General features: G+C 52.2%; 2 protein-coding genes across 14 annotated transcripts in view; one reads left to right on the forward strand and one right to left on the reverse strand.

The window, feature by feature from the left end:
- The window catches only part of ZNF618 (zinc finger protein 618), a 198,373-nt gene that overhangs the window by 130,124 nt on the left and 55,547 nt on the right, over positions 1 to 12,702 (forward strand). For all 13 annotated transcript variants that reach the window (XM_065946757.1, XM_065946755.1, XM_065946758.1 and 10 more), the window contains exons 4-5: positions 9,933 to 10,010; positions 10,609 to 10,647. In XM_065946757.1, coding sequence (XP_065802829.1) covers positions 9,933 to 10,010; positions 10,609 to 10,647 — 117 coding nt within the window. The remainder of the gene's footprint in view (positions 1 to 9,932; positions 10,011 to 10,608; positions 10,648 to 12,702) is intronic.
- LOC136176716 (small ribosomal subunit protein uS10-like) lies at positions 8,763 to 9,215 on the reverse strand. Its single transcript, XM_065947222.1, has one exon. The coding sequence runs from the start codon at positions 9,120 to 9,122 to the stop codon at positions 8,763 to 8,765; it is 360 nt and encodes a 119-aa protein (XP_065803294.1). The 5' UTR covers positions 9,123 to 9,215.

Below are 12,702 nucleotides of genomic sequence, written 5' to 3' on the forward strand. Positions count from 1 at the left end.
GTCTCTGCTCGTTCCCTGCTGCCCAGAAATTCTTTGTACCGAAAAGGGTACTTCTCACTCTTGAAAGAATGTCACTGCCATTGAAATCAGTATGGAGCTTGGGAGCAGCATATCAAGTTTCTGTTTTAGCAAGAAGAGCAGAGGTAATACTGACCGTGACAACTCTGTTGGGTAAAACCAAAAGTGAAAGGCATCCCTCACTCTTGGCGGCACCTGTCCCAACAGCGTATCTGAGAATCCTCATCACAGTACAGTAAGAAGTCACGGCCAGTCAGCTAGAATTGAAAAATCTGAAATGGACACCTGCTTGCTGCCGTCCTTCTCCTAGGTGATGAAGACAAGACAGTCTGCAAAAAAGCATGCAGCCCATGGAGGAATGGTGCAGAAGAGATGATGGATAGAAGTGTTCACAACTTACAGCATTTTGATGGGAGGGGACTGAGCAGACACATTCCAAGTAACCCCAACCCCAGTGCAGGAAAATCACCAGAAGGTGATTGCAAATCAGTACGAGGGAGGGCTCTGTGATTACAGAAAGTGTTTGGTAACTGAGGACAGGCCTGTGAGGGAGGGGGTTCCTGTCCTGGAGATGGGTGAGCAGAAGGGGGTCCCTAGATCTGGTATGGGAGGGAGAGTCAGTCAGCTGGGAGCCTGGATCCTGCAAGGATGTTTCTAGGCAGCGAGCTTTGGGCAGGAGGGCTGGGGGTGCTTTCTCACACAGGGCTGCCTGGGGAGGAGAGGAGGGGAAAAGGGAGGTGGGGGCTTGGCCACAGCTCTGGAAGGAGCCGCGGAAGAGCTGCCAGCCACTCAGACACAGCCACGTGGGTTTTGGTCTGTTGTGAAGCTGAGCAGTGCAGGTCCTGCTTCGTAGTGCCAGCTGATAGTTAGTTTCCTGTTGCAGTTGGTGTTGGCAGTGCTTTGGGCTTGAGCCTGCCAGAACCAACCCTCGGCTCTTTGCTGCAGCCTCTCAGAAAGGAAGGGTTCTGGCCTCCTTCCCAGGAATATCTTATCCCTGCTGCTGACTCTTCATCAGGTGGTCCAAGGTGGGTTGGGGGTCCTGATTGGAGGGTCTCCATGGCAAAGGACCCCTGGCTTGTAAGCCAAGAGACCTGGGGTCTGCCCCTTGTGGGGCTGTGTGAGGGCCCGTTAACCTCTCTAAGCCATTAGGTCTTCATTGATCAGTGGGTATAATAAAATCTACCTGTCTTTCTAGTAGCATTGTTGAGGTCAGAGTGAAGTGATTGGTGTGAAAGTGTTTGTAAGGGGGGACAAAAAATGTAAAGTGGGGCTTCCCAGCTGGCGCTAGTGGTAAAGAACCCATCTGCCAATGCAGGTAGATGTAAGAGTTGCGGGTTTGATCCCTGGATCAGGAAGATCCCCTGGAAGAAGGCATGGCAACCCACTCCAGTATTCTGGAGACAGAGGAGCCCGGCGGGCTGCAGTCCATCGGGTCACAAAGAGTTGGACACAACACGACTAAAGCAACTCGGCACATGAAAAATGCAAAACAGAGGCCAGTGGTGCTAGCCAAAGCCTTGGATGTTGACATGTACCGGGCTGCCTCTGGAAGCAGAAAGGCTGATGGCTTCAGACTTCTTTCCTTCAGTATCTCCTAAAAGAATTTTGAGGAATCGTACTGTCTTTCACATTTTTGAGTTGACATCTAACATTTCTATCCAACGTTTAAATAATTGCAAAGGACAGAATTTCTGGAGTACTGTGTTTTTAAAATGTGGCATTTTGGAAATAAAACTGTGAACCACTCTTTTAAATGTATCCAGGGGACTCCAAACTCCACCGTTTCTGATATCCACCATCATCCATTTAAAAAAAAAACCATAATGAACAGGCTCGTCTTTAACAGTCAGAAATTTTACATCTTTCCTTTTTCTCCTTGAACTCATATTTCCAGTCCGCTTCTCTCACAGGATTTTATCCTACTGTAATATATTTTTTATGCTTGAGAGTCTTTTATTGATCACTGTTTCACACTCATCTCCCACAACAAGATGTACGTAAATTGAAATAGAAATTTCTAAAAAATTTGTTGGGATCATAAAGCTCTACGTCTTAAAACATTTTTTCCCCTGATCGAGTTGTTATTAGCATACAATTTGTCAAAAGCAAATTTAGATAAATAGCAAACGTAAAAGTAAAACATTATGGAAAATGCACCTCTTAATGAAATGGATGGGGCTTTATTTCTTCTTCCATTGGCTCATGTTTCTGTGAATTAATATTTCTTATTGTCGAGTGAGACAAGATTCAGCATTAATTTAATTCCTTTTTTTCCATTTTTTTAAGTGTAAGTGCTTAGAAGCCTTGATCATATAAATAAAGAGCCAGGGATAGGATGGAATCTTGTTTCAGCAGTGTCACTCAATTCCTTGAACTCCTTCCAAGTTATATGCCAAAAATCACACGGGTCTATCATCAGACATTATTTTTAATGGTCTCTTCACTGACAACTCCATTAGATCCTTCTTCAGTTTTGTGGAAAGCAAAGAATTAGAAATCACTTAATTTACAAAAGGAATTGTTCCCAGTCATTCGCTGCACCTGCATTCTAAGTCCATCACAGCTGGACTCCAGGTCTTTGCTTGGAGCTCTTAGATGTCCATCCCTCTTGTATGCCACCGTAGGGGAATTAGGGGTGGGTGAAAAGACCATTGTGTTCGCCGTGTGGAAGTGGGTGGCGGTGAGGAGAACCAGTTGAGCATGGGTTCCCTGCCTGCTATGTTCTCTGGCCCGCTGGTTTTAGGGTTTTAGGAAGAAATGCATTGGGCAATTGATAATTGGGAATTGATCCTCTTAAAATTCCCTGTGCTCCAGCACCCCCAGGGGATTTGTTCTCTACATGGAGGACCTTGGCCCGAGGACATTTGTTCGAGTCCAAGACCAGAGAACCTCAGGAAACCTACTTGTCCTTTTACCAGCTTACCTCTGCAGGGTTCCTGTCCACCAGCAGGCCGTGGGCCCAGCTCTGGGGCATCTTAGAACCGAGTGGGCAGGATGTTCCTGAGTTGCCTTGAGCTAAATACAGGATTGCCTGTTGTAAGGAGCTGTCCCTCTGTCTGCCCGCCTTGTGTTTTTCTTCTCTCCTTCAGCTGCACTGAATTTCTGCCTTGTTGCATCTTGTGTATCCTGCAAGGCATTGGAACTGATAGGAGCTCGACGGGTGCAAGGCATAGAGTTGAGGATTGCTGCCCACTTTCCTCCTTTACCTCGGCCTCCTACTTCTCCCCTCCATGGCTTTGGGAGCTGGACCCACCTGCTCTCACCTGGCCTCACCTGGTCTGTCCAGTGCTTCTGGGAGGGCGTGTAAGCCAGGCTCTCTGCCAGGTGGTTATAGACAGTGCTGGACAGATGCTCTTCATCAGTGCTTACTGATTCTTGTATCACTGGTGACAGCAGGACGGGGGAGAGGAAAAGACTTGAATCTGTGCCTGGCGTGTTCTGCCAGCCACTCTCAGGCCCTTGATCGGGCGCTCTAGGGGGTCGTGTCGTGGTACCAGACATGATAGGGGGTTCTGCTACCCAGTGTTGCGGAAGCTCCATGTCCAACAGGGGTTCACGGCTCCCATGGCATCTGGAGGTGACCTGGCGTGAGGTTGGTGGGTTGGCTCTGGATCCCTGAGGGCCAGCCTTGAGCCCAGTTGCTCACTAGCTGAGTGGCCCCAGCCCTGGGCCACCTGGCCCCTAAAACTTTTCACGTTAATGGTTGAAGTGGGTGTTGAGTTGTCCCAACACCCAAGGACTTCTGGGAAGATGGAGGGTGGAAATGAAAAGCCTGGATATGCTTGGTAAATGGTAGCTGTGAGCAGGCAACCTTGCCTTCTCTCCTTTTTCCCTGGGGCTGACTCTCTGGTGATCACACACAGGCTCCAGAGCAGGACAGGTCAGGCCTCCTCTGGCCTGATGTGTTGCCCCGTTGTCTGAAAAATGGGGATAATCCTCACCTTTCTGTGCTGGACTTGTGAGGATGGATTGAGCTGGTAGGTGGGAAGCCCCCGAGTTCACACCCCGCCCTGCTCCCACCAGCTGGCGCTGTGGGCATATTGCTGCTTTCCCACCCATGCAGTGGGGTGCAGGGGGGTCAGAGGCCAGCCCACGCAGAGATGTTGGAGAGGCACAGTGGAGACTCGCAGCGCCGGCAGTTAGTAGAGAGAGACAGAGGACAGGAGAGTAGTCGGGAAATGCAGCAGACTGAGGAAGCCTGCGGGGCAGGGAGTCAGACGACGGAACGGGGACCACCTGAAGTGAGAGTCCCTGAGAGGGCCCTCCAGCTGCCGCTGCAGCAGCCTCGGGTACACGGTGGCCATGGGCCAGGGGGGTACCAGGCCACCGCACACATGAGGCGTATCATCCCCGGAGGGTCATTTTGCTGGCAGGATTATGGCGAGAAACGTTGGGTTATAACCTCACGATCGCCGAAGAATTGATGCTTTTGAACTGTGGTGTTGGAGAAGACTCTTGAGAGTCCCTTGGACTGCAAGGAGTTCCAACCATTCCATCCTAAAGGAAATCAGTCCTGAATATTCATTGGAAGGACTGAAGCTAAAGCTGAAGCTCCAATACTTTGGCCACCTGATGTGAAGAACTGACTCACGGGAAGAAACTCTGATGCTAGGAAAGATTGAAGGTGAGAGGAAAAGGGGACGACAGATGATGAGATGGTTGGATATCACCACCGACTCAATGGACATGAGTTTGAGCAAGTTCCAGGAGTTGGTGATGGACAGGGAGGCCTGGCGTGCTGCAATTCATGGGGTCGCAAAGAGTCGGACACAACTGAGCGACTGAACTGAACTGAAAATGAACCTCAACGATGGATATGTTTATGTTCTATCCATGTTATGAGTCAGGACAGAGGAAGCACAAAACTTCAGGGGCATTTGGTCCTGGGGCTGCTTGCTGCCTTCTGCCACACCCCAGCCTCCCTTGGGGAAGTGTGGCTGCCTCTTAGCCAGCACAAGCTCTTTAGTGAAAAAGCAGACAGCATGACCTTGTCCATCCATCTCGTGTGCAGATGGGGAAACTGAGGTGCTGAGAGCTCAGCGTACTGGCTAGCCCTAGACTCAAGAGTCCTCCTTAACCTGGCACCCCCCCCAACCCACCCCATCTTTAAGGGCTCTTTCTGATTTTTTACATAATTCAGATGGAATTCAGAGTGGCAGCCCCCATGGCAGATCTGTGTGAGGCGGTATTCGGGGACCTGGATTTTTGACCAAGCATTGAGATGCGCATCTGGTACGTGATGGTTGAGAGGCAGGAGGACCCGATGGGGCCAGCATGAGGGTGGAGGCATGGCTGAATGTCGGCATCAGCTGCAGACCCCTGAGTGTGCAAGGCCTGTTAGTATCTGCAGGGACTGACCCTAACCTCCTCCACCCTGTCAGCGCCCCCGGTCAGCAAATCTGGGCCTGCCCGGGACCCGGGAAGCTGTCTGCTGGAGGGCTGGTAGAGCGTGTAGGAATCTGGGTGTTGGGAGCGGGGGCCCGTTTTGGCAGAACTTGCTGTGGACTACAGCTCTGAAACGAGCCTCGGAAAGAAAGGAGTTCTGTGGTCAAATTGGTTGGGAAACCTGGGGTTAACGGTCAGTTGCATTCCTTTACTGCAGGTCCTCTTCCAGCCGGCACAGCTCCTGGGCATCGTGTCTCCCCAGACGGGCCATGCCTCCCACTTGCTTGACCATGGGCGCCTCTCCCCAGGACCCATTCAGGAAGTTGGGTCCAAGAGCACTTTGGAGAAAACTGACAGTAATGGCAGTTCTCCTTTACTGAGTGCCTGCCGTGTACTGGGTACTGTGCTGAGGGATCTCAGTGTTATTGTAATGTTATTTCTCCCCCACGCCCTCAACGAGGTGGGCAGTATTTTACCGTGTCCTTTTTATAGAAAGGAAGCCTGAGGCGTGGGTTTTTCCCTGGCTCGTCCAGGCCCCTGTCTGGTTTGTGGTGAGCTGGGATTTGAACCCACGTTCGCTGGCGTTGTTGCACTGGCCCCATGCCCCAGCCCCCTCTGCCCATCCAGACCCTTCTGCGGACAGGGCGCCTGCAGCCTGGGGTCCCAGGGTGAGTGAGGGGCAGGCAGGGCCTTGAGCTCAGGTGTCCCTCCTGCCAACACAGGGCTCAGTCTTTTTTTTTTAAATAATACTTATCTCTATTAAAACCATTCTTTAATCCAATAGCCTGAAACTTCTACACATTTTTTTTTATTATCAAATCCATTTCTTTTTTATTTTATTTTATTTTTTTTTCCATTTATTTTTATTAGGGCTCAGTCTTGAGACTCAGCGTGCCGGGCAGGGGGTCCGTTTTGCTCTGGCGCCAGGAGAGGGCCCGAGGCTGGCGAACTGTGCCCCTGTGACTCTGAATGGATGGAGGTCTATGAGCAAGGCTGCAGGTACCCTCGGCGCTCTGTGGGTCGAGAGAGAAGCCAGTGGGACTGACCTGCTTATAAACAGTGTCAACTGGGTGGATGAGTTGGGGACATCACAGCCTGCAGGCTCCATCCATCAGCCTACACTTACTGTACAGTTTGAGGAAAGACCTCAGGTCATTGAGGGGAGTTGGAGAAACTGAGGCCCAGGTCTTGTGGCAGAGAAGGGTAGAGACCTCAACGGGAAGTCAGTCAAGTCTGAACAAGGCTGTGGCCTCGGTCCTTTGGGGAGGGACACCCTGCCTCGCCTTCCATGGGACTCTGGCCCCTCCACCTCCCGCTTGCCTTTCCCTTCTCCCGCCTGCTCAAGTCCCCTGGCTGGCTGCCTTTGCTGCAGCCTTGTCAGGGTCCCACACTGTGGCCAGCAGGCCCTGCCCTCGGCTGTCATAGCATCATCTCCCTGCACGTCCCCTTGTCTGGTGGCCTGTCTGCTTCCCATCAGATGGAGGGCAGTGATTGCTTCTTGCTCATGGTTGGGGCCTCGGTGCCTGGCATGTTGAAGATGCTCTGCAAATTCCCGATCATTGAAGGGGAATCAGCAGAAGCTGTTGAGGAGCGGGTGGACGCACGGGGAGGCAGTCCAGGTCTTTATTACTCGGTGACAGATGAGGAGAGCAGCAGGATGCTGTGAATTTACTGAGCCCCTGCTGTGTGCCAGTCACGGGGCTAAAGACAGGGAAATATACACTCTGATCTTTGCCCTCTGTGTGTGTATATTTTTCCCAGTGAGACAAGGGTAACACATATAAAACTGTTGAATAACAGGCTGCTAAATCCCATGCTGGTTTGGAGGACAGCGTTCCCTGGAGTGACCCACGGGGGCCAAGTGGTACTACCCACTGGTGGGCCTGCTTACTCATAGGTTGTAGCTCATTCATCCTGACCTTGATCATGAGACGTAGGCATCACAGTCTTGTTTTACAGGTGGAGAAGCTGAAGCTCGAACTGGAAAAGGAGTGTGCCTGCAATCAAACAGCCAGGGAGGGAGTGGCAGAGCCGAGCTCACCATCAGGCTCCAAGCCCAGTGCTCTTCTGACTTAACTTGATACCTGGAGTTCACACTCGGTGGTGGCTCAGACCTTAAAGAGTTTGCCTGCAGTGCAAGAGACCTGGGTTCCATCCCTGGGCTGGGAAGATCTCCTGGAGAAGGGAATGGCAAACCTCTCCAATATTCTTGCCTGGAGAATCCCATGGACAGAAGAACCTGGCAGGTTAAAGTTCATAGGGTTACAAAAAGTCAGACACAACTGAGCGAATCACACAGACGGTCCCCTGCGTCCGGGTGAGACCCCAGGCCGGGGAAGATGGTGGTGCCTCGACTCACTATCTGGACTTGTGGTGGGAACACCACCCATACTTCATTCAGTCTTCCGTACATTTTTCCGATAAGGAGACTGACGCCTGGCCAGTCAACGGTTAAGCTGAGAGTGCATCCCAGAGCTCTTGGATTTTAAACTAGTGGTTCCCACACCTAGTTGCTGAGCATCAGAACCCTCTGTGGATACTTGGGGGAAAGGAAGATTCCTAGGCCTACCCCCTCCCCCCCCCACCAGCTATACAGGTACCCTTAGTGTGGAGTGGGGCCAGGGACTGTGTGTGAGTGTGTGCAGGCTCCCAGGCCGTTCTGCTAGGAAGGATGGAGCCTGGGCCTAGGTCTTTGTGAGGCAGGCAGACCCATGTCAGGGATGGGCAGGATTTCCAATTCCTGGGGCCTCTGCCAGGCTGAGTCTGATGGGCTCTGCTTGCTTCCCTGCTGTGGGCTTTTGCCCTGCTCTGCATGGTTAGGCTCTGCCTTTGACCAGTCTTTGGTGCCCACTGGGAACTTGGCCATTTCGGTCTCCCTGCCGCTGGGAGAGGGCTTCCGTAGTGGCTCCTATGGCAAAGAATCTGCCTGCAATGCAAGAGACCTGGGTTCGATCCTTGGATCAGAAGATCCCCTAGAGAAGGGAATGGCTGCCCACTCCAGAAGGGCCTGGAAGAGGGCTGGAGTTGGGCATGTACATCAGGTTGATCTCTGCACATCTGAGGGAGTAAGACGGCGCCTCAGCAGATGAGAGGGATCCCCTCCTTGCTAGACACATGGGTAGTAGAGCTGGGCACTTTCTGGGGGCAGCGTGGAGCCACCCCTATGAGGTCAGTACTTTTAGCCCCATTTTACAGTGGAGCAGACTGAGTCTTCGTGTGTTCAAGGAGATGACCAAGGTCGTACTGCTGGTAGGTGGCAGAACAGAGACAGGGATCTAGATGTGTCTGGTTCAAAGCCTGTCCTCTTTTTTTTTTTTTAAAAAAAAACAACTGATTATCGATTTATTAAAAAGATTGATTTAGGCATCGGCAATGGTGACTTCCACCTCGACTCCTGGCTCAATACTGATGGAAGTAATCTGCTTGACAATTTCAGAAGGGCTCTGCAGGTCAATGAGTCGCTTGTAGATCCTCATTTGGAATCGATCCCAAGTCTTAGAACCTTCACCACAAGGAGTTTTCCTTGTAGTTATTCTCAGAATCTTGGTAGACATCTGAACTGGTCCTTTCCCTTTGAGATTCTTTTCCTTCGCGCCTCTGATCAAGTCAGCACACACCTTCTCCAGAGACTTCACGTTGCGGCTGGTGAGGGTGATCCTAATCCGGTGAATGGCCACCTCTGGCTCCACGGGAGTCTTGCCGGTGTCTTTAAAGGCCATGGCTGCGGCACGGCTTCCTGACCGACTTGTTCCTCGGCAAGTGTGAACAGCGGTGAGTCAGGAACAAGAGCGGGCGCAGAGAGCTCTGCTGCAGCGGCGACCGCATCCTCCTCAAAGAGCCAAAGCCTGTCCTCTTAACATCTGTCCATCCTGACAAGGAGGAGTAATAGCTGGAAATTATTTCATTGCAGCTAAGGGATGATTTCCTTACATGGATGCAGTTTATTCCTTACCCTGAAATTCTTTCACATTCATCTCCTTTTTCCTTTCAAGGAATAACTGAGTAACCTAAGAAGTCACATTCTGTGTCTTACAGATTTGGGATCTGAGGCCCAGAGGTGGGAAGTGACTTGCCAAGGTCACTCAGAGGGTTGAGATGAAACCCTGAGCTCGACCCCAGCCTCCCGACCTCCAGCTCAGTGCTGTCTTTGCTGGTCCTTACTGCCCTCTTGCTTGTAGGGAACAAGATAGCCTGTTGGCACAGAGTTGGTGTCACCTGGGGCTTTCCAGGTGGCGCAGTGGTAAAGAAACTGCCTGCCAGTGCAGGAGATGTAAGAGACTCGGGTTCGATCCCTGGGTCAGAAAGATCCTCTGGAGGAGGAAAGAGCAACCCGCTCCAGTATTCTTGCCTGGACAGTTCCACAGACAGAGGAGCCTGGCGGGCTACAGTCTGTGGGGTTGCAAAGAGTCGGACACCCCTGAGCACATACACACCTCGTGTTACCTCAAGTTGTCACCAAGGGTCCTGGGGCCTCGTGGTTGTACGCATTGGATGCTGGCTGACCCGTGTCTTCCTTTCCTGTTTTCCAGGGTCCTACGAGTGTGGAATCTGTGGCAAGAAGTACAAATATTACAACTGTTTCCAGACCCACGTCCGCGCACACCGAGGTGGGTGGGTGTGCCTGGGGCAGAGCCGAGGGGCCCCTCCCTCCCCATCCCCTGCCTGTTTTTTCCACCTTGACCCCTCGAGGGTGACCTCAGAGCACTTTTTGCAGTGGAAGTGGGACCCGAGGCGAAGGGGAGAGGCCTCCTTAACTTGGGGGAGCACCCTGGGGTGGGGATGGAATGGGGAGGAGTGTACAGGGCATGTCACCAGGCTTCTGCCAGCCCCACATGGACCCCTTCCTCCCAAGGGGCTTCGGTACGGCTCGGCATCAGCGGCCCCTGCGGAAGGTACTCGTGTATCACCTCGTATATTGCTCACGGGATAGCAGCCTGCTGGAGATGAGGACACGGGGGACAGGAAGGGTGGTGTTTGCCGCTTCCTGAGCCTGGCCCTGGCCGGTAGGGACGAACGGCACGAGGTCAAGGCCTGCCAGGCAGCAGGAACCACAGGGAAGGCTTTGTGCCCGCATCTCGAGTGGAACAGCGGCATCCCTGGGCTCGCAGGATTGGCCTCTCCTGGCCCCGCCTTCTCGGCTTCTCTCCCTCTTGGCAGCGGCCCTTCCACTGTCTGGTCCACTCACCCGCTTCTTCTCTGTTACAGACACTGAAGCCACCTCAGGGGAGGGAGCCTCCCAAGGCAGTGAGTATTTTGCCCTCCTCTTGAACTGTGGGGGCTGAGAGGGCCGGGGTGGGGGGAGGAGGGAGAGCCAGGGCCGGGGTGAAGTGCTCAACCCTACACCCCAAGGTGGGCCCGGGCGGCTTCCAGGAGGCGCCTTAGAGCACCCTTTCCCAAAGCGTGCTCTGTGGCGTAGTCATCCTAGGGAAGTTAACAGGCGATGAAGGGTGCTCTGGCCAGATCACCTGGGGAAACCTTGAGTTCTGCTGAGATGAACATGTTTCTTTGCTGGAGACTTCTCAGGGCCCTTCGCTGGCAAAATATGTACATGCACCCCAAAAGGGCCCCAGTGTGTGCACTCTGTTCTTCTGACTCCCCCTCGTGGGTTGGGGGGCTTCCCCTGTTGGCTCCAGTGCTGAAGAATCTGCCTGCCAGTGCAGGAGACTCGAGCTCAATCCCTGGGTCAGGAAGGGAGGAAGAGATGGCACCCCACTCCAGTATTCTTACCGGGACAATCCCACGGACAGAGGAACCTGGCGGGCTACAGTCCATGGGGTCGCAAAAGAGTCGGACAGCACTGAGCGACTGAGCACGCACTCTCGCATGTGTGGGTCGGGGGTCGGTCGCCGTAACTGATGTTTGGGAAATGCTACTTCGGAGAGTTATTTCAGGAGCACTCACAGGCTCGAATCCTGGGGGGCGGTGTCCCAGCCCTGGGGATGCACGGAGCCTCAGCATCTGGGGACGGTTCCACTTGGCTGCTTGCAGGGGCCCTGCCTGCCTTCGCTCCAGATCTAAACCCACAGGGCTGGTGGGCAGCCAGCCAGTGGGTGTAGGCGGGGGTGGAACCTCTCCCCACTCAACAGACCTGAGCTCCAGAACCCAGCAGTTCCCATACCCGGTGTGTTGTGTGCACATGTCCACCCAAAGATGGGAATTAAGACATTCTTAGCAGGGACTTCCCTGAGGGTCCAGTGGTTAAGACTTCACCTTCCAATGCAGGGGGTGCAGGTTCGATCCTTAGTTGGTGAGCTGAGATCCTTCATGCCTCAGAAGAAAAAAAAACAGAAGCAATATTGTAACAGATTCAATAAAGACTTTAAAAAGGGTCCACATCAAAAAAATATATTAAAAAAAAAAAGATGTTCTTAGCAGCACTGTTCATTACAGCTTCAAACCAAAAACCACCCAGCGCTAGCTGAACAGGTGAGTAATGCAGAGGGTGTTCTCACAGAGAACTGCAGGACGACAGTACAGCTGTGAGAAGGACAGACGGCGGCTACACACAGCGGTGTGTGTTACTCAGACAGAACAGTTAGCAGAAGGAGCCCAGCACAGAGGTCCTCCTCTTACGATCTGTGTACAGAAAGTGTAGGAATGGAAGGAAACTCAACGATGGAAGAAGTCAGAGCCACGGTCACCCTTAGAAAGGGGCTTCTGGGTTTCAAGAATGGAACTGAGTACTGGTTATACAGATGTTTGCAGTTTCTGGCAGGGTGACGAGTGGAACCTTTTAGGGTTTGTACATTTTGCTGTATCAGTGGTCAGCGTATTGTTTGGTAGGGGACCAAAGAGTAGATATTTTAGATTTCGCAGGCCAGATATCTCCATCACATCTGCTCAGCTCTGCCATGGAGTGTGAACACAGTCAGGGACCATATGGAAATGAATTCTTCACCAAAACAGATGCTGGGCAGGCCACAGTTTGGGCACCTCTGTTCTACTGGCTTGTTATACCACCAGAAATACTTGTTAAAATAATAAATAAACAGGACTCCCCCACTGCTTGAAAATCCAAAACAGTCGTTTAAGGAGGTAGGAAGGACCTTAGTTCCGTTGAAGTCTAATAGCATTTCTCCTGAGGCACTTTCTCATCCACTCTTTCTTTGGATTCTTCTTCTTGTTCATTCGCTAAGTCGTGTCTGACTCTTTGTGACCCCATGGACTGCAGCACGCCAGGCTTCCCTGACCATCATTATCTCCCAACATGAGAGTTGGCTCAAACTCATGTCCTTTGAAACAGGGGTGGTATCCAACCATCTCATCCTCTGTTGCCCTTTTCCTCTTGCCCCTCAGTCT

The sequence above is a fragment of the Muntiacus reevesi genome, chromosome 10, assembly GCF_963930625.1.
Source record: "Muntiacus reevesi chromosome 10, mMunRee1.1, whole genome shotgun sequence".
NCBI classification, from domain to species: Eukaryota; Metazoa; Chordata; class Mammalia; order Artiodactyla; family Cervidae; genus Muntiacus; species Muntiacus reevesi.